A 19,667-nucleotide genomic window follows, 5' to 3' on the forward strand; every position below is an offset into this window, starting at 1 on the left:
GCAGGGGTGGGTGTGCCGCCTCCTACGCGGGGCACTGAGAACAGGTGCTTGGTTTCCGTTGCCTGTGGAGACGGTAGGATGAGGGAGCACTGGGCCAGCTCATCATTCCAAATCCCAGCCTCCCTCCTTAGACGTCTGTAGAAGGCACAGAGCAGGTATCACCCGCTGCAGAGAGCTGGGCGCCAGTGGCTCACCCTGCCCACCCCCCCCCACCCCACCCCCGCCCAGGAAAGCACCCAGCATCTCCCAAGCTCAGTGCCTGCAGGACGAGGCTCAAACTCCCAGCACAGCCTGGCCCTGGGGGCGAGGACCTGCTTGGCTTCCCCTGTCTGCCCCTGATGCGAGCTTTCCGCTCTGGCTCCTGAGTGTCCCCCGGATGCTTGTGGGTGGGCTGCAGACTTCAGTTTGTCTTTTTGTCTTGGTAGCCCAGGTACTTACCCAGCACATAGTTGGTCCCCTTAAATGTTTGTTGAGGGACTCAGTGAAGCCGAGGTGTGCAGTTCCTGTGTCCTGGGACCCCAGGCAAGTCCAGTCCTGTCCCCTGGGGAGATGTCTGAATACAGGAGATGCCGGAGGCGGATCTTGCCGCGCGTGAGAAGTGAGACCCCTCTTTGCCGCTGGCAGGTGGTCCTGCCAGAGCGCCGTTGCCTCACCTGCCGGGGTCCACGGTGCTTGCCCTGGGGAGGAAGGTCCATGGAGTGCGCAGTGACGGTGGCCCGTTTCCAAAGAGCCTCTGAAAGCACCTGCTGGATTAGACCTTTGGTGGCCCAGGTATGTATGGCCGCCAATCGCAATGACAAGGGACATTTTGTGACCAGAGGTGGTGTTTTCATCCTGCGACATCACTTTCAAAAGGTTAGGAACGAGCCTGGAATGTCCCCTGGGGAGTTCGTTGTGGGTCTGTGACTTCACAGGGTGAATTCACGATGCTGGATGCGGAGAGGCCTGGCCTGAGCGCCAGCGCCTGTGTCCGGGGCCATCGTGAGCGTGTCGTGGCCTCTCCAAGTCCTGGCCCCGTCCTGGCTTTGCCCTCGATTTGCCCAGAGGACCTCAGACAAGGGCGTCTCTCCAGGTTCAATATCTCTCCACGCGACATAGAGACAGTGCTGCGGGCATCACGCAGGTGCATCACTGAGCCACCCGGGGGGCCTGGCTCCCAGGGCGTGGTCAGCAGGGGCGTGAGCGGTGCCTTGAAGCCATGCAAGGCATCCTCAGCTTCGTTCTTTCTCACTGTGGAGGAAGCACGCCCCTCCAAACCAAACCCTCGCTCTCCTCCTCTGTCCTAAAACGCCCCCCAAACATCTGTCCCCCTGCATGTGCTCAGGGCTTAAGGAGGGGCCCCCACCCCTCCTGCCCCCCCATCCTGAAGTTAAGTATGCTGACCCACCCACCTGCAGGAAGGCCTGGAAGCCAGCCCCTCGTGAAAGAGCAGCTTACATTATTAAATGGCTAAACCTCGAGTTGCAGTGTGACTCAGCAGATTAAGAAGCAGATTCGTATCCGTGAGATGCGGGTTCGATCCCTGGCCTTGCTCAGTGGGTTAAGGATCCGGCATTGCCGTGAGCTGCAGTATAGGTCACAGACATGGCTCAGATTCTTCTTTTCTGCAGCTGGGGCGTAGGCCAGCAGCTGCAGCTCTAGTGCCGTCCCTAGCCCGGGTACTTCCATGTGCCTTAGATGTGGCCCTGAAAAGAAAAATAGAAAAAAGAAAAAAAAAGTAGCTAATCCCCCCCCAAAAAACCATCCTCAGAGGCCAAGAGCCATCCAAGGAATGGCACATAACCCAGCCTTGAATGAAAAGGTCAAAGTCCAGAGGCCGTGGGCTAATGAAAGAGGCTGCACCTGAGCCAGACCTTATTTGTACACACAGGAGGATGGGGGGGAGGAGGAGGTGTTCTTGAGCAGGGAAAGCAACATGCCCGCCACCATCCTCCAGGGCTGCGGTGACAGCAACAAAAGAGCCTTTCTGTGAGGTTTCCCAGCCATGGGCCTCTGGGTTATGCAAGCTGCTGACCTGCTGTTTCCTTTCCTCATTCAGTGAATGTTTGAACACCCAGCTCACAAGCCCTCTCGCTCACTCTGTCTCTCTCCTCCCAAGTCCATCTATCTATCCTTCAAGGTCACTTCCAAACCTGCAGGGAAGACCTGCCTGGCTGTTCGTACAGAAGAGTTTATCATGCTCCCTTTTTGCCGTGGCTGCCAGGAAGCTCAGAGCTGCATTTGGTGCTCAGCATCTTAATTTCCTCCTCTCACTGATCTCCTCCATGCTGCTTCAGGAAGCCGCATATCCCTTCCCTCTCTCCAGAATCCCTAACTCAGATGCCCTCAGACCTCATGTCACAAGTTCTTCTCAGGTGTGGGCTCAAACCCTTGCCTGACACCTGCTTCCCAGCCTCCCTGGGTCCCCCGTCCACTGGGCGCTTCACTCCACCCCTCCACCCTTCCTGCTTTGCTCATTTTCGGGCCCAGTGGGGGTTCCATGACCTCTGACTGCAGCCACAGAGGTTGCTGGCTGAGCTCCAGCACCCCGAGGGCCCCAGAAAATCTCTCTTTATGTGGGGCCATCGGACACGCTCTTGTTGACCTGAGTACTTTTTCTGGCTTAACTACTGTCTGCCGGGGGGGAAAAAACAAGCACATGAGCCACCCCCTTCTGGAAAAATAAGATCAGAAATAACACTTTCTATTTCAAGAACAGTGGGCAGTTTCTGAGTAGTGTCCCACGAGGCAGCCAGACCGAAGGGCACAGAGGAGAGTTTCAGAGAAAATTCCTCTATCTCCTTTCACCTTTCACTTGCTCTTGCCACCCCGAGAAGGGCGAGTTCTCTGGGTGGGAGTACGTGTGATCGGTTTCTTTGCTCCCAGAGGCTTTGAAAAATGTCTCGTGACTGTTTTGGGGGGGCACGGATGATGTACAAGTCACCCACGAGTGATGGTGACATGAACTCCTTCTAGATGGTGTCACTGGATGCAAAGGACCCGGCGGGGCCTGTCCTCAGGGCCTGGACAGCCTCCCCGCGAGCTCATGGTGGGAGGGAGGCTAATTAGGGAGCAACAATCATGTGCTCCCCCTGTTTTGCTTTCCTGAAAGCCCAAACACTCATGACATTTTCTGCTACTGGGACGTGATCGGTGCTTTAAAATAACGGAGAAGACAAGGCAAAGATGGGACATGGTGATGTGCACTCCGGGGTCCCCAGGCATCCTTTGATGATGGAATCCGTCCCCCAGGCCTGGGGAGAGTCAGGCCCGAAGGCCCCAGTGAGCGACAGAGCCCCACACAGAGCCACGAGGTCTCCATCCCAGTGTGAGGGTATAAGCAGACCAAGGCGACGCTGAGCTCCGTGGCCCCTTCGCTGCAGGCCAGCAGAGGGGCCCTCTCTCCAGCCCCCCGCATCACTCCCAGCCGCCCGATCAGACCCCAGGTCCTCCGTTTCGTTTCTCCCTGCAGCATCTCACACTCTGTGTAAAACTAGCACGGTTGTGAGTTTCAGGAACAAATACCTGCAGCCCCTTTGGTGGCAAGAAAAAGAAACCCGTGGGGACTTCCTCCTCTCCTGTCGCTGGGGCTGGGCGCTCGGCATGCTGGTACAGGAGGACCTTGGGGAGGGGCTGGGGGACTCTGACGTCAGCCGGGAGCCCCCCGATGTTCACCAGGAGACAGAGGGCGGGCCTGGCCTTTTCCCACCTCGTGCCCTTTCCTCCCTGAGCAACCCCTGACCACACGGAATAGTCAGCCTGCTGGGCCTGGGTTTTCTTGTCGGAGCCCTTGGACCCGTAGAGGTAGACCTGCCTGAGCTTTTATTGAAGGTGACACGGGTACAGAAAGTGCACAAACTCTGAGCCCAGTGGGTTTGCACCCACTGGGCACCCGTGTAACGGCACCGGGTGAAGCCATGGCACGTCAGGCGCACACACACCCCCGTCCCCCCAATACCGTGTGCTCCCCAACCTCCACGAATATAGACCCGTCCGGCCTGGCTTTGAACCCTGGACAATGGAATCATAGTTTCTGGTTTCTTTCACTGAACATGATGGCTGCGCCGTCGTCCACGTTGCCGCATGAAGTGCGGACTATGTGTGCTCACGGCTCTGCTCTCCAGCCTGCAAATACATCGCAATTTTGTAAGGTCACACGACATGACATTCTCGTTTCTGTGGCTTAAAACCAAGCTTTGGAGTTCCCACCGTGGCAGGACAGGATCAGCAGCATCTCTGTAGCACCAGGGACGCCGGTTCGATCCCAGTCCTGGAACAGTGGGTTAAAGGATCCAGCGTGGCCACAGCTGCGGTTCAGGTCACAACTGCGGTTCAGATCCAGTCCCTGGCCCCGAAGCTCCACATGCTGCAGGGCAGCCAAAAAGAAAAAAAAATCAGTGAAACAACTGGCAATTTTCATATGATTTCCCCCTACTATTTATCCATGCGTTTATTTCTGGTAAATACGTGGGTTTATGTTGTACCTTCACTCTGGTTGAGTTTTTTGCTTTGTTTTGTTTTGTTTTCCCCAAACTGGCGCTTTGTTTTTAAATTCATCTGTGCCACCGCCCGGACATCCAGCCTGCACGGCGCTCCCTGGCAGGCGGCAGGCGGCTCCCATACTCCCCCGCATGTGCCTCCAACACCCTCATCCCCGCAGCCTGCCAGACCCAGCTGGGGACTTCTTGGGGACCCGTATCCAGGAGTGGAATTGCAGGTCGTTTGCGTATTCTTGGGAGACCACGTTCGCAAAAACTATCCTTCCCACCAATGGCCGGTTGCGTATCCAGCTGCCCCAAAGCAAGGTGTGGATGGGTGAGACATCGGCTAGTTTTCCGGGCAGGGGAATTGGCCAGACGCCTGCACCGGCCAGCAGGGGGTGCTGCATCCCTTGGGATCCGGGAGGCCGGGGTCCAGGCGTTTGGCAAGGCCACCCCCTGGCTGCCGGTCCATCGTACCATTGCCCTCACCTTCTCAGTCACCCCAGGCAGCACCGGGAGCTGGCCTGGGTCCCCGGGTCATCGGTTGCTCAGAGTGGGGCTGGAGATTATGAGCGCATGCTGGGCCAAAAGGGTTCCGGGCAGCTCAACACCCAAGTGTCCCCCCTGTGGTCGCTGGGTCATCAGGAGAGGAAAGCAGAAGCCGCGAGGGACCCTGGGGACCCCTCCCCGCACCTGAGGAGCCGGGACCCACGCTCCCAGCCAGCAGCCTGGAAACATTTGGCTGAGGCCTGTCCTTCTCCAGGGCCCTGCCCCATCTGGCATTGACCTTTGAATTGCAAGAGAAGATTGAACATGAAAATGAAAGAGAAATTTGAACCAATACTGCCAGCAGAGGCCAGTGGCAAAGCGCCCCCAGACCCGGGGCACCGCTGGCCCTCATCCCACCTGCTAAGCGTTCATTCCATTTGAAACCCAGTTCATCTCAAGCCTGAATGAGCGCCCTGGAGCCCAGGAGGCATTCTCGCCTTCCCCCCTTCCCCTCGACCCATCCATCTGTTCACTTACTCATTTGGCATTTTCCGGGCCCCTCCTGTGTGCGCCAGGCAGGGCGTCAGTGCTGGAGACCTTGTGGCCCCAAGGCCAGCGCCTCGTGCGAAGGGGCGTCCATCGCAGACTCGTCGGCTTCCGAAGAAGCAGCCCGCCGTCGAATGCTCCACCTGTGTCTGCTGCTGCAACGCTGTTTTGGCGTTTGCTCGTCGTGAAAACGGAGAGCCACAGTGCCAGCCAAACCGAAGTGGCCCTGTCTCTTTCCAGGGTCGACTGTCCCTGGACCGGATGGAGGCCCTCGAGGGCACGGCCGCTGGCTTTTGCTCGTGCTGCTTTCCTGAAGCTTCCCGTGCTGTGTTGGCAAAGCAACCGGTTTTTATTAAACGCATACTCGGGTTAGAGCCAAAATCACAGTCACCTTCTGGCCTCGGCACAACAAACACACTTATCTAGAAGGATCCCTGTCCACGGAGGAGGAGGGCCGGTCACAGAGACGTCAGCACACTCGTTCCAGGCCCCCTGGGAACTCAGTGCGGAAAGGAAGACGCTTGGCCCTAGAGCGCCTCGTGCTCTGCCAGGTGGGACTTGCTCGTGTCAGAGGCCAGACCTGGGCCGACACCCACACTGTCCGCCTCGGGGGGACCAGGCATCTGATGTGCAGAAGGTTCTGGAAAATGAGGATTTCCTCCAGTAAACGCCAAGCTGGCCTCCGGGAGAGCGACAACCCTGCGGCTTTATGGCTGTTCAACCTGGGAACGGGACAGCCTTCCCCAGAAACTTTCTTTTCATTTGGGGTTGGTTTTGGTTTTTTTTTCTTTTCATTCCTACTATGTTTTTTTTTTTTTCTTTTCCCTCCAAATTTATGGTTTCCTGTGCTTTCCAGGGTTTTTGCATCAAGCCTGTGTAACATTTGGGAATAAAATTAGTTGATGCCAGTAGAGAAATAAATGTCACTGTCTCTAATCTGCCAGTCGAGGAAAAAAGAGACGGCGGCGGTCGTTCAAGCCAAGGCTTGGTGGTATTATTTTCTCAGCATATTTTCTAGGCAGACATGGCCCCAGAGAAACAAACATCTTTGAAAACGTGGCTCCGTTTAGTGTGAAGACACGGTCCAGGCTCATGGGGCTGGGGAACAGTGGGCGGTGGTATCACAGCTGCGAGGAAACGAGACCAGAGTGGTTAGGTGCTGTTCCCAAGGCCACACAGCTGTGGCTCGCTCTCACTAGGACCAGGAGCAGGGCAGATGTCATAGCCGTTGCAGAAGCCAGCAAGGACGTGGTGGGCAAAGCAGCCCCTGCACGGGGACACCAACCCAGCCCTCATTTCCTCCAAGGGCTTTTTCACACGTGTGTGGGCTGCCAGCCAGGCTCTGACTCCTGAGAAACCAACGCCAAAGCAAATCTCCCTCCATTCACAAGAAGAAGGTTCTGCCTCAGCTCTGTCGACCCCGTGGCTGCTCAGGCCAGGGGGCTGCTCAGAAAAGTCACTTCCTCTGTCCAGATCTCAGGCTCCCGCACCACGAAGCGAGAGGGTGGCTCAAGAGAGGAGCAGTAACTCGTGTTCACCTGCCGTGTTTTCCAGAGAGCCCTGTACAGACGGGTAAACTGAGGCAGAGCTGGTTACACATCTACCCGGGGAGATGCCTCAGCTCTGAGCAGGGCCAGGCTCTGAACCCAGGCTCTCTGCCACCAGCGCCAGGGGCCCAGTCTCCATGTCGGCTGCTTCCGGCAGGTGTTAGTGGCCTTGCTGGTTCCATGTCCTGCTGCAGCCTTCACCTCCAAGGTCACGTGCAATGTGAGTGGACGTTCACGTGGCACCATCGCCCCTCCCCAGGGTGGGAGCCGTGGTGTCTGGGCTGAGTCTGTACTCGGTTTCCTTCGAGTGAAATATTTAGGGTGGCCTGGCTTCCCTGACATTCAGGAGGACAGAGAGGACGAAGGACCGTCCCCCAGGAGCTGATCCTTCCTCACTGAGGGCCTCCATCCCCCACCTGCAAAGTGGGGTGATGGGGCTGCCAGGAGCTGTCGATCCCCAACCAAGGCCAGCTCCAAACGCCCCTCCTCGGAGAAGGTGACAAGCACAGCCACCCGCAGGAAGCCCTTAGCATGTGCTGGCTCGGCCCCAAGCTGATGAGGCCGAGGCTGTTACTCCCCCCGCCATGTCCCTAATGGGGACACCAAGGCACAGAGGGCTGGTAGGCCCTGTGGCTAGAAAGTTGGGAGGGCTAGGAGGTGAGCCCCGCATGGGGCCCCCAGACCCAGGCGCAGGGCTGCCACGCCACAGACCTCCCCAAGCCCGGTTCCCCAGGAGCCAGGCTGCTCGTGTCCGTGTCCCTGTCCCCGTCATGCTGTGATGCTGCCGGGCAGCCCAGAGGGAAGGTGGCGAGGGCTCCCTCCTCCTTCCCAGGCGCAGAGGGGCAGGGACCCTGCGGGTGGCAGGGCCGCGCTCCCACGTGGCCAGCGCGGGTACAGCCCCACTCCGCGTGGAGGAAGCCACGGCGCGGCTGGGGACAGCACGGGGCAGCTGCACAGCCAGACACCAGGAAGGAAAGCCAGCTGGCCCCACTGCCCTTCCGGGAGGGCGGGAGGCCCTGAGCAGCGGGCAGCAGGCTGTGCACAGGCGACACCATGCATCCCCGGACCTCCCCTGTGCCGAGGTGGGCGCTTCTCCCCGAGGCAGAGGCCTCAATGCGATGCCCTGGTGTGTAGCAGAGAGACCAGACTCTAGAGACGGAAGATTCCTGGAGGGGGACCTCGGAGCCACACACACCCCCTCCCCAGTGGCCGCCACGGCTCAGGGCCTTCAGCGTAGCTGCTGCCCTCGCTCAGGCCTGGAGAGGAGGCCACGCTGCAAAGGCACCAGAGGGTTTAGAAGCCTCAAGAGGGCCAGGGGGCCAACTTACAGGCCCAATGTGGGTGAGAGGAAGGGTCCTCCTGCCGAGGCCGCAGCTGCCCAGGTGGCTCTGGCTGGTACTCTCCCACAAGGCTGTGAGTAGAGCCCTGGGGCCTCAGCCCTGGATCCAGGCTTCCTCATTCCCTGCCCCGGTGCTGTGTGGCCTCAGGAAAATTACTTCACCTCTCTGGACTTCATTGCTCCATTCAGTGGGACTAAAAGTAGCTCTTATAGGCTCCTGGGTTCCGGGGACTGGGGCAATGATGTGCTTAGGACAAGGCCTCGCACATAGTCCGAGCTCAATAGAGCCCTTGTTTTGTCACTGTTACCTGTGCCCTCCAGGACCGCAGTGGCTCCACACCTGTGCCGAGGGCTTTTCTGACTGTCCTGGGCAAAGAGGCCGCCCTGGCCCTCAAGGAGGGCTGTGGAGCCACACACTGGCCTACACACGAGCACACACAGCCACACACATACACAACCCATGCACACAGCCACATGCACACACAGAGCCAGACCCACAACCACATGCATATACAACCCCACACACACAGCCACACGCACGCACAGACACGCACACACACACAGCTGCACCAGCAGTCGCCTCTCCCCTCCTCTCTCGCCTCCCGTGGGCACAGGGTGGGGCGGGCGGTGGGGACGGGGACGAGCAGGGCCCTGTTGCTCAATGCCAGGACCACGCTGGGTCTCAACGGTCAGGGACCCGGCTGTCGGAGTCGGAGGGCCTCGCAATCAGGCCTCTGCGGGCCACAGGCTTTTAATATTTTTAGAGAAGTCGGGTTTCTGCCAAGTTCCTGTGTTTCAGATTCTTCCTGGAGCTGCGTGTTCTGCCCTCCTGAGGTCTCGGCATGCAGAGGGCCTCGGCAGAGCATCACCCAGGCCACCGAGGCTGCCAAGCCACCCTCTGACCTCCCCAGGGGTGCCCAGCCAGGCCGCCCTTGCCCCAGTCCCTCAAGCTCAGGCCAGGCGCTCCAGGGACCCCGCGTTTTCTGCCTGCCCTCCTCCACCAGCACCCCCAGCTTCTGGTTTTTGGTTTTTGTCCCCGCTGCATTTTTTTTTTTTTTATGTGAAAGATCTGGGCCTGACCAGCTGTGAGCCAAGAGGGACATTCATTTCACACTCTGAGAAGATGCCTCCTTCTCGGGCAGGGACAGGCAGCCGGGGGTAGACGGTAACCTCCACCCAGAGCCCTTGGGGGCCGTTTTCCTGTTTGTTCTGATGCTCAGATGTGGGCGACCCTCGTTTTTCCAGCATCCTCTGGAGCACAATTCAAAAGTCAGCCCCCAGACTGGCTGAGCACAGGGCCACCCGCAGCTCAGCATGCGGCCGACTGCACAACCTTCTCGGCTGGCGTCGGCCCCAGGGTGCCTACAGACACTGGGTGACAGGCACCATGGTGTGCCTGCCTCTGCTCCAAGAGGGGCACCCGGCTACGAAGCAGGAGAGCCAAGCTGTAAAGTGATGCTCTTATCCATGCAGCTCCTGTGGCTGCCGTGGTGTATGGCCACAGACGGAGCAGCTGGAAGCAGCCCCAGTGTATCATCTCCCTGCACGTCAGAGGTCTCCGTGGGTCCCAGCAGGCTAAAATCAAGCTGTCCGCAGGGCCCTGCTCCTTCTGGAGGCTCCGGGGGGTGGGGGGGGGAATCTGTTGCCTCGTCTTTTCCAGCCTCAGAGGCGCCCGCATCCCTTGGCTCGTGGCCCCTTCCTCCACCTTCAAATCCAGCAGCACAGCAGCTGCCAATCTCTGACTCAGCTTCTGTCCTCACATCTTTCTCTGACTCTGAGCCCCCTACTTCCCCCCCCCCCACCCCAGGAGACCTCTGTGGTTACACTGAGCCACCTGGATAATCCAGATTAATCTCCTCACCTCTAAGCCTTTGATCACATCGGCTAAGTCCCTCTTGCCATGTGAGGTCACACATTCTGGGGGTGAGAACGGGGACATCTTGCGGGGGTCACTATTCGGCCAAGTACACTAAGCCTGGGCAGCTTGCTGGGCGTGATGGGTGCTGGTGATGGTTACGATGGTGATGAGAGTGAGGACGGCGGAGGCGCCGATGGTGATGCTGAGGCTGGTACCCGCCCTTGAGGACCAGTCGGGAGGATTAAATCGAATCAGGTTTATAGTGCATCCAGAGATGAGGCGTTTGCAGCTCAGTCTCCATCCTTCCAGGGGGGAAAGGCCTGGGAGGAGGACTGAGTGGGCTCTTGGCTGAGGAGGATCGAGCCACATAGAAGAAGCCGAGGTTCCCATGGCTAGAATCCGCTTACGGCGGCCAGAAGACAAAGTGTGCATGCAGGGAGGGCACTTGAACATGGCCCTGGATGCCTTGCTAAGTAACAAATCATGACTGTGTCTATTTTTACCTAACCTTCATCATTCCCAGTGGTGAAAGAGCTGTGACAATTGAGGAAGTGGTGGCTGGACCTTTTTTTTTTTTTTTTTTCCTTTTTAATCAAAGTGCAAAACTTTCCTTTAAGCGTCCAGCTTTTCAGCGCATATGCTGGGGCCAGGGCGGGCGGGCAGGGGTGTCAGCTGCTCCCAGAACAAATCCTCTCTTCGTCCCTCCTAACAGGAGGCTGGAGGGCCGCAGCCGGGTCCCTTGGGTCCAGCAGCTGGGTGGCCCTGTGAGCCGCGTGTTGTGACATCGCCAGGGCGGGTCGGGCAAGTGCTTAGGGCTCGGCGTTGGTTTTTAGATTGCCCTCGAAAACTCTCCTTTCATAATGCGGCTCAGAACATTCCCACAAACCGTTACAAAGTATTTTAGGCGACACATTTCTATAACTGTAATGCTCTTTAAGACAATTTTTTTTCCAACTTTGCCCTTTTGCAAAATAACTGTTTCTATACTGATTCAGAAGCCCTTTTCTTCTCAGAATTAGTCTCCGCCAGAATCGCTCCAGCACGCGGCCCTAAAGGGAAAGCTGAGACCAAGACAACAATTCCTCTGGGTCCAGCCCAGAGTCCTCCCCCTGGGGACTTCGCCCAAAGCAGCAGAAGCCCCCTACTTGGCCGTAGAACCTTCCCGCTGCGGCGACCGTGCAGGGAAACTCATGCACACGCTACCTTCCCATTCGCTCCGTAACAGAAAAGCCATCCCCACGCCAAGCCCCAGTTCGGGTGTCCTGTGGGCAGGAGTCCCAGGCACAGGGTTGGACCACCAGGTCGCCTTCGGGTCCACACGGCTGCGACAAAACCATAAAGATGCTCCCTACACCAGGTCTAGACGCCGCACCACACAGGCGATGCATTCAGCACAGTTCTGCTGTAAAAAGCACACACACTCACAACACCCGCCCCCACACACACGTTCACACATGCACCTGCCCAGGAGGGATGCCGAGCCAACCACTAGCATCACTTTCCTCTGGTTGGAAAAATGAGGAGGCAGGACGCCGCGATTTTTTCACTTTTCTGCATTTCTCCATTGTTGAAATTTTTGGCAAGAGACACACACATTCCTTGCACGTGCTCCTTATGTTTGTCGGTATTTTCCCTTCGAGACCAATCAAGGGACAATGTCACTGTGCACCAAGGACCCTAAACTGGATGTTGCCTGTCGTAAAAAAACAAGACGGGCCATAAACACAGTCATTACCGTTTAATTTAATTGAGCATTTACTACGTGCTGGGCACTTTTATCACCACTTGGCCTTCATGCCCCCCTTTGATCCTGAGGCCGCTCTTTGAAGCAGGGGCCATCACGCTTCCCATTTTGCAGGTAAGGCATGGATGCCGACTCACAGTTAAGCCATTCGCCCGAAATCACCAGGGAGGCCCATGCCCGGCAGGGCCAGCTTTTAACTCAGGAGCCTCCAGTCTGAACCCGACGGCCCCACGTGTCGCAGGAAAAGAAGGCAGAGAGAAGGGGGCAGGAGCTGAGCTGAGAGGCAGGAAGGGAAAGGCGTGGGGCCGGGGGCCATGGTGAAGCAGGAAGGGTCCTGCAGACGGCAGAGGGAGGGAAACAGGAGAGGGCGCTTTTGAGCCCGGAGAACGTGCACCCATCAAGGGGGGAGCTGGAAAGTTCACCTAGAGGCACCTTCTGCAGCTGCAGCTTTGAGATGCCCCATTTGTTATGACGTGCTTCAATTTTTTTAAAAACCACTGTCGCTGGAGTTCCCAGCATGGCACAACAGAAACGAATCTGACTAGTACCCATCAGGATGCAGGTTGGATCCCTGGCCTTGCTCAGTGGGTCAGGGATCTTGCGTTGCCATGAGCTGTGGTGTCGGTGGCAGACATGGCTCGGATCCCGCGTTGCTGTGGCTGTGGTGTAGGCCAGCAGCTGTGGTTCTGATTTGATTCCTATCAGAAGTGGGTGTGGCCGTGGGTGTGGCCCTTGAAAGCCAAAAAAAAACCCCCCACACTCTTGTTGTTCATTGGTTTACACGCCACCAGTCTAGAGACGGGTAACAAACAAATGGGGCTCAATAAAGAGGTCAGTTAAGCCTCCAGTACTTTGTGATAAAGCCACGCAAGGAAGCCAGACCCGTGTAAATGGGACACTGGACACAGCATCACCCGGAAATTAAACCTCAAGCCACTTTGGAAAGTGAATGGAAAGAGTATTTTTTAAGGTGTGGGTTTGCACAACAGGAAACTCATGGAAGCAACATTCCCAGAGTCGCTTAGAGACATGAGCAAGGAGGAGGCGCACGTACTTACAGGGGCAGGTTCTTAACACACACGTGGTTTGAGCGATGTTCATTCCACGCCATTCGGTTTTCTTTGTGACTTTGTCTTTCCAGCTGCAGTTTAGCAGCCTGGCTGTTTATCAGGGACATAACTGCATGGCTGGCAAGAGATCACACCACTGAATATTCAAGGCCACTGGATTGGGGATCCGAAGCAGGGCTGCCGCGTACAGTGGTACGGTTGGTGCACTGCCCAAAACACCTGGCTTTCAAGTGGAGCTAAACATACAAGCTGTGTGCTGCCCTGTCTAAAGCAAGGGGCCCCTTTTCCTTTGCACAAAAGGCACGGCAGTCAGCTTGCCCAGCCCTAGGCCTGCAGGTTGCATTCGCCCAGAGGGATGCCCTTCCCAGAACACGGGAGAGCGCCACACAGGCTGGCTGGCCTTGGCTCTGGACCAGGGGAGCTCAGGGAAGGAGGGAGGGAAGCCAGGAGCAAGGGCTGGCCTGGAAGAGCACCTCTGTGTTGAGGTCTGAGGAGGAAGAGGAGCCCCAGGAGTGAGCTGATAGAGGAAAAGAAACGAGGCGCCTTTATGAGTTCAGTCCGCGGTGACTGTGGCCCTTGCCCGAGCCCCTTGTCTTGAGGTTGGCCCTTAGCCCTTTGTTAATCAGTGACCAGCACGCATGGCAGGTGCAGTCTGAGTGTCCCTGCAAAGCCCCACGGCGGCCTCACCTGATGGGGGCAGAGGGGAGGGGTGAGGACCAACCATCCCGCGTGACCAGGCTGGTGGTCTTCCGCTGGCATGGTTTGCATTAAGCAGCCCTCGCCATCTGCCGGCCTGAAATGCTCTCATCAAGAACTGGCTAAAAATAAGGGAGAGGAGCCGCCTGTAGTTGCTCTAGAGGCAGCACTTTGTCGATTTAGATGCGAAGGAGGCGCACGTGGTGATGCTTAACCCTGAGGACTGAGGACGAGGCGTGAGAGCAGGGCCGTCCTGGCGGGAGGAGAGGGTCTGGGGCAGGGGTGGCAGGGAGCCCGCAGAGAGGAGCCACGCTGGACCCGCCTCCCCGCCTACCAGCCCTGTGACATCTTCTGGGTTCGTTCCCTCCAAGGGCCCTGCCTCTGCTCCGCGCCAGACACCGAGAGGCCCATGAGGGTGGGGTCCTTCTTGTCCGGGGGCTTCACGTCCACAGTCAGGACACTGTGTCCGGCGCTCCGCTGAGCAGGGAGCTGCCTTAGCGCTGAAGCCGCATATGAACCCCTGGAGGAACCTGCTGTTTTCACCCCATTTCGTGGAAGAAGAAACAGAAGCTCAGAAAGGGGAAGAGACTTAGCTGAGCACACACAGCCAGGCCCGTCCAGCCCCAGCGCCTGCTGGCTTGCTGACTGCTCAGGGCAGGCGGAGCTTAGACCCAAGTCTGGGTCTTGCCTGGAAGCAGGATCCTGGCTGTGTTGGCCATTAAAGGCATGCTTTTTCTTTAAAAGAATTCTTTAAAGGAATATTGTATCTGTAAAATGGTGTCCAAATACTGGATATTAAGAGGAAGAGAGAGGTTTTAAACCTTGAACTCTTGGTTCGAATAACTCTGAAATATCACTGAACAGAAACTCAACACTGGGTGTTTTTATGATGGATGAGTTGGCAGTTAGCTTGGGTGCCTGATCAAGGCCACAGTGGGGTCTCTAGGAAAAGGGGGGTCCCTGGGTGTGGCAAGTCTGAGCTGACACCATGTGAGACTGTCCCTTCTGTCGGCTGAACTCAGGTTCAGGGTGAGATGGTCCTGCATTGCAAGCACCGGGTGTGGTGGGCAGAGCCCCCAGTGCCGTCCCTGAAGGAGGCCTCGCCCACCCCCAGGACAGTGGGCAAAGCATCCTAGAGGCCAGTGTGGAAGAAAGACCCAGGGCAAAGATCCTGGGATGGGCAGCGCCCCAAGGGAAGCTAGAGGGCATTGCAAGCCTCACCAGCGAGTCCCAGTACTAACCAGCAGTCAGGCCAGTAGCACCAGAGGGATCATCGCAGCAGTACTGGTCGCAGTGGTCCTACTGGGAACCCCAGGAGGAATCATTGGATTAGTAGCAATCGTCACAGCAGCAGGCGTCGTGTGGCCTAATAGGAATACCGGCTGCTCTAGGAGTACTGGCAGCAGTAATAGCAGCAGTAATAATAGCAGCTGCCGCGAATGTAATGGCAATAAACCTGGCATCGTGAGGCTTCCGGAGTAGGAATAATAGCTGTAATAGAAGCAGGATTTGCAGAGACAGTAACAGTAAGAGAAGCAGTAGGAACAGGAGCTGCTCTGGGAGTCGCGGTAGCCATGGCAACACTGGTACTCACAGTGGCAGAGGCCACTGAAGCAGTCGTACTGGTGATAGTAAGGCAGCCTAGCAGTCACCGGAGCACCAGGACTCGTCGTGACGGCATAGCAATCATGCGGCTGCAGAAGGGGTGATGGATGTAGGAGCAGCCGTGACCGTGGTAACCATGGCACCCGTGGCAGCGCTCGTAGTCGTGGCGACAGTGGTGGCTGTAGTGGCGCTGGTCGAATCCTCTGAGAACCAGTAATCAAAGCACAAAGAGGAGGGGACCATGTGCGAGGGCCTGGGCTAAGCGTTTTCACCTCTTAATTCATTGAGTCCTCGTGACACTATGTGACAGTCACGGGCCTTGTCCCCGTCATACAGATAGGGAAACTGAGGCACGAACACAGTGTGAAACTCACCCGAAGGCCCCCAAGCATTGAAGGTCAGATGCAAACCCGGGATGTTACGGGTTCTAACGGTGCCCGCCCCTGGGGGAGGAACCCAAGACCTGCTTTCTCGAGGCCTTGCAGCCACGTGGGGGGTCTGACCGTCCGTGCAGCCACCTGCCACTGGCCAGGTGCCATCCAAGGTCCAGAGCGCCAGCCTCGGAATCCCGTGTGTATTTAGTAGTGGGGAGGTCAGGTGACAGCGAGGAAGCTGGCAGAGAGGGCTCAGCACCGGGAGGAAGATACAGAGAGGCTGAGGGTCAGGGCAGGTCTCCCCAGGAGGGCAGGTCTGGGCAGAGCTAGCTAGCTAGGACATCCCGGGCTGAGGAACCAGCACCTGCAAACACCTGGGGGAGAAAGTAGCCTGCACATCGGGGGGAGACAGTGAGGGAGGAGGCACCCACCCGTCCTGTGCCATCCCCTGGAGAGGGAAACTTCTTCCGTTAAAAAGTTTTGGAAAATACTGCAAAAATGCCCACACACGCCCACAAATCACCCATGATCTATCCACTTTTGCAGTTATCTAAAGCAGTGAAAACCCTCCCTCTGTCCTGGTCCCCAGGCAAATTGGGGGAGTAATTGGCAGAGGAAGCATGCCCATCCAAGTATACAAAGCCATTTGCCTCACCATGAAATGCCCAGATGTCTGCTTCTACCATGTTCTTGAAGGCTTGTGACTGTCCTTTCCTTTGCAGCTCCCCACTGGCCCACATCTAGCAGCACCACAAACTGCCGTGGCCTGAGCACACACGCAGCAAGAAAGCTAGAACTGTTCTTAAACGGAGGTTCACAGGCTCTGAGCAAAGCAAGGAGGTGCTTCACCTTGACCGTAGGGCAAGGGCTGGAACACCTGGCCGGTGGCGCACATATCTGGATCTGAGGCTTTTGGTTTGGGTTTTCACAGCTGCTTTCTGGATGGCTGGAATGTTTTTGCCCTCTGGGGTTCGTAGTGTTGGAATTGTCAGCAGTGAGCCCAGTTAGAAGAAGAAGGCAGCCAGCAGAGCCAGGACACAAACCTCTCAACCTCACGAGGCAAGAGACCCCAGACACAGACACTCAGAAAGGCTCAGGAAGACAGGAGCCCCCACCCCCACCCCCCCAGCAAGAGAGCCACAGGCTACATTCACAGAACAAGTGAAAACGGGTGACACTCCCCTGAGAAAAGTCACTTCTGAGGGCTATTTTCAGGGGACCAGATTCCAACCACAGAGCTAAATGACAAACCAGAAGTCATAAATGCTCTAGCCAGAGAAAGCTGCCTTTGCGCAGCAGAAAGTTTCACATTTCAGGTAATTTCTCAAAAGACCAGAATTAATTATGGGTCTTCCCCTCCCCAGAGTGGGAAGTGGGAGGAGGTCTTTTCTCATATTCTCGTGTTTAGGCCCATTCTCACCTCCCTCCCTCTCTCTCTGTCTCTCCCTCTGTCTCTCTCCTCCTCTCCCCCCTAAATAACCCTTAGGATGCTTTTCAAACCAAATGCGTTCCGGCATCTCTACCCTTTTATAAAACCCCATTTAAACCCCACTTGCTCATTCTGGGGGAAAAAAAAAAAAGTCTTGGTATTTTATTCTGATTCTGTGGCACGTCATTTTTGAAACATAAGCCTTCCCAAAAGAATGCCATTGAAAATGTCATTGGAACTCAGAGCATTTAAAGACCTATGCTGTCCTGAATCATACCCTTAGGCTCGGGGAGCGGACGTCAGCTCCGGGGCAGGGAGCTTGGAGGCTGAGACGAAGCTTGTGGTGACTCTCGTGTCGTCAGGACCCTGGAGCCACCTGCCTGTCACCCCCGTGTTTCCTTTCCCCACGGAAGTACTTGCTTTCGATCTTTCACGCACCACGGAGCCGTCAATCTCAGCAACCATCTTCTCGTTTTTAAGGCCCCCTCAAAACTTCCAACATAAATCCCCATCAGGTGGTAAATGAGAGCCTTCTGGAGCCCTGCTGTTCCAAGTGTGGTCTGCAGCCAGCCCCGTGGGGTCCCCCAGGGCGGAGAAGAGAGGCCCCGTCTCACGCCCCATCCGCCGCCGCTCTGACCGAGTTCGTTCGTCCATGACACAACAGGGTTTTTTGAACCTTGCGACTCTCAAAGCACCTGTCTGCTTCCTGGTGAGCCTAAAAAGCCTCTGATCGGATGCTTGCTCCAGGCGCCCACCACCCCGGGAAGGGCCGAGCACCAGCCTGGCTGAGGCACACATTGGCAGCGCTGGAGGGCGAAGACCAAAGGGGCTGGGTCCTCAGGTTTCTGGACCTCTGACCCAGAAGCGCCCCAGGCTCTGGTTTTGGGAGAAGAGAAAGCAGACACTGTGTGAGGACATGACGTCTCCTGGGAAGCCTGTGTGCGTCCGGTGCCCCCAGCCTAGATCAGGCCCCCACCCCTGAAGCATTTCCCCCCCCCCCGAGTCCTGGTCAGACTTTGCCATCATCTGGGGAGACTGTGTTCAATACGGGTGCCCAGTGCCCTCCCGCCATCAGTAGGATGGGGATTTCTGGGGTGGGGTCCAGCAGCTCCCAGGTGGGACTGCTGTGCGGCCGGAGCCCAGAGCCTCTGCCCTGTCCCCAGTTTGCTCCATCCCCTGCGGAGGAGTCGCACCCCCCCATGAGGTTGGATGCCCCCACGGATGTCCCAAGCACCCAGCTCATAGTCCTCAGCGTGATTTCCTATCACTCTGCCCGCCCCGCTAGACGACCAGCTCCCGGGGTCCAGGAGCTGTGTCTCGTTTGCAGCGTGGCCCACGTGCCCGGCCCATAATCAGTGTCATTAAACATGTGACTGGATAAGCAGCCAGGGGAGACCCTAAGTGCCTGGCCTGATCCGTGCTTCCTCACTGCTCTGCCCAGCACCCATTCCTCCCAGCCTGGTCCCACCCACTTTGCACCTGTCTGCCCACGGCTGGCACCACTGGACGCCTTGGCAGGGCACCCAGCCCGCCCTGCCCAGGGCACTGCCGCACCCTGGGGTCTCAGCACTCATGTCTGGACGGCTCACCAGGTTGAACTTGGGCCCCTGGGTTTCCTTCTCCCTTGTTCCCGAGCCTTTTCTCCCTGCCTGAAGCTCCAGCAATGAGACCTGAGTCTCTTTCCTGCTTTTGACCTGTACTGACGCTGCCCGGGGCCCTGATTTCTTCTTCTTAACTGTCCCCCAATGACGGGAAGGTGCAGCTCTTCTCTGACGTCCTAGTCTCCTACCCGCACTCCCAGAGCTGCCGGCAGACACGGAGGCTCCCCTCTTCCCAGGGTCCTCAGCGCTGCGCTGACGGCCGAGGCCCTCATCACTGGCTGCGCTCCGGCCGTGATGGTCCTTCCCGCACAGACTCTGGCCTCCCGGCCTGGGCTCCGCGCCCCCCGCCCCCCATCACCGCAGCTGGGGCCAGGGTCCCCGCCCTGCATACTTAGTAAACCCATCCTTAAAATCCCATTCTTTAAAAAGTTATCTTATGGAAGTATCGCTGATTCACAATGTCGTGTTAATTTCTGCTACACAGCAAAGTGTTTCCGTTACGCACACATAGATATATATTCTTTTCATACTCTTTTCCATTATGGTTTGTCACCGGATATTGGCCACAGAGTTCCTTGTGCCCTACGTACGGTAGGGCCTTGTGGTTTATCTGTTCCATGCACACGCATTCGCATCGGCGGATCTCAAACTCCCACCCCTGCCCCCTCCCCCTTGGCCACCGCAAGTCTGTTCTCTATGTGCGTCTGCGGCTCTTTTGTAGGAGTGTTGATCTGTGTCACGTGTTAGAGTCCACAGAGAAGTGGTATCGGAGGGCGTTTGTCTGGCTCTTTGTGACCTACTTCACTCAGTGTGATCACCTGTAAGTCCACCCATGTTGCTGCAAATGGCATGATTTCATTCTTTTTATGGCTGAGTAATATTCCACTTTACAGATGCACCCTATCTTCT

General features: G+C 57.0%; 1 protein-coding gene across 1 annotated transcript in view; it reads left to right on the plus strand.

Annotated features, from left to right (window-relative positions):
• Positions 1-19,256, plus strand: part of LOC125132435 (collagen alpha-1(I) chain-like) — a 210,619-nt gene extending 191,363 nt beyond the window's left edge. Inside the window, exon 4 of the mRNA XM_047789665.1 lies at positions 17,441-19,256. Coding sequence (XP_047645621.1) covers positions 17,441-17,487 — 47 coding nt within the window. The 3' untranslated portion in view covers positions 17,488-19,256. The remainder of the gene's footprint in view (positions 1-17,440) is intronic.
• Positions 19,257-19,667: the final 411 nt, after the last annotated feature.

The sequence above is a fragment of the Phacochoerus africanus genome, chromosome 8 (assembly GCF_016906955.1).
Source record: "Phacochoerus africanus isolate WHEZ1 chromosome 8, ROS_Pafr_v1, whole genome shotgun sequence".
Lineage (NCBI taxonomy): Eukaryota > Metazoa > Chordata > Mammalia > Artiodactyla > Suidae > Phacochoerus > Phacochoerus africanus.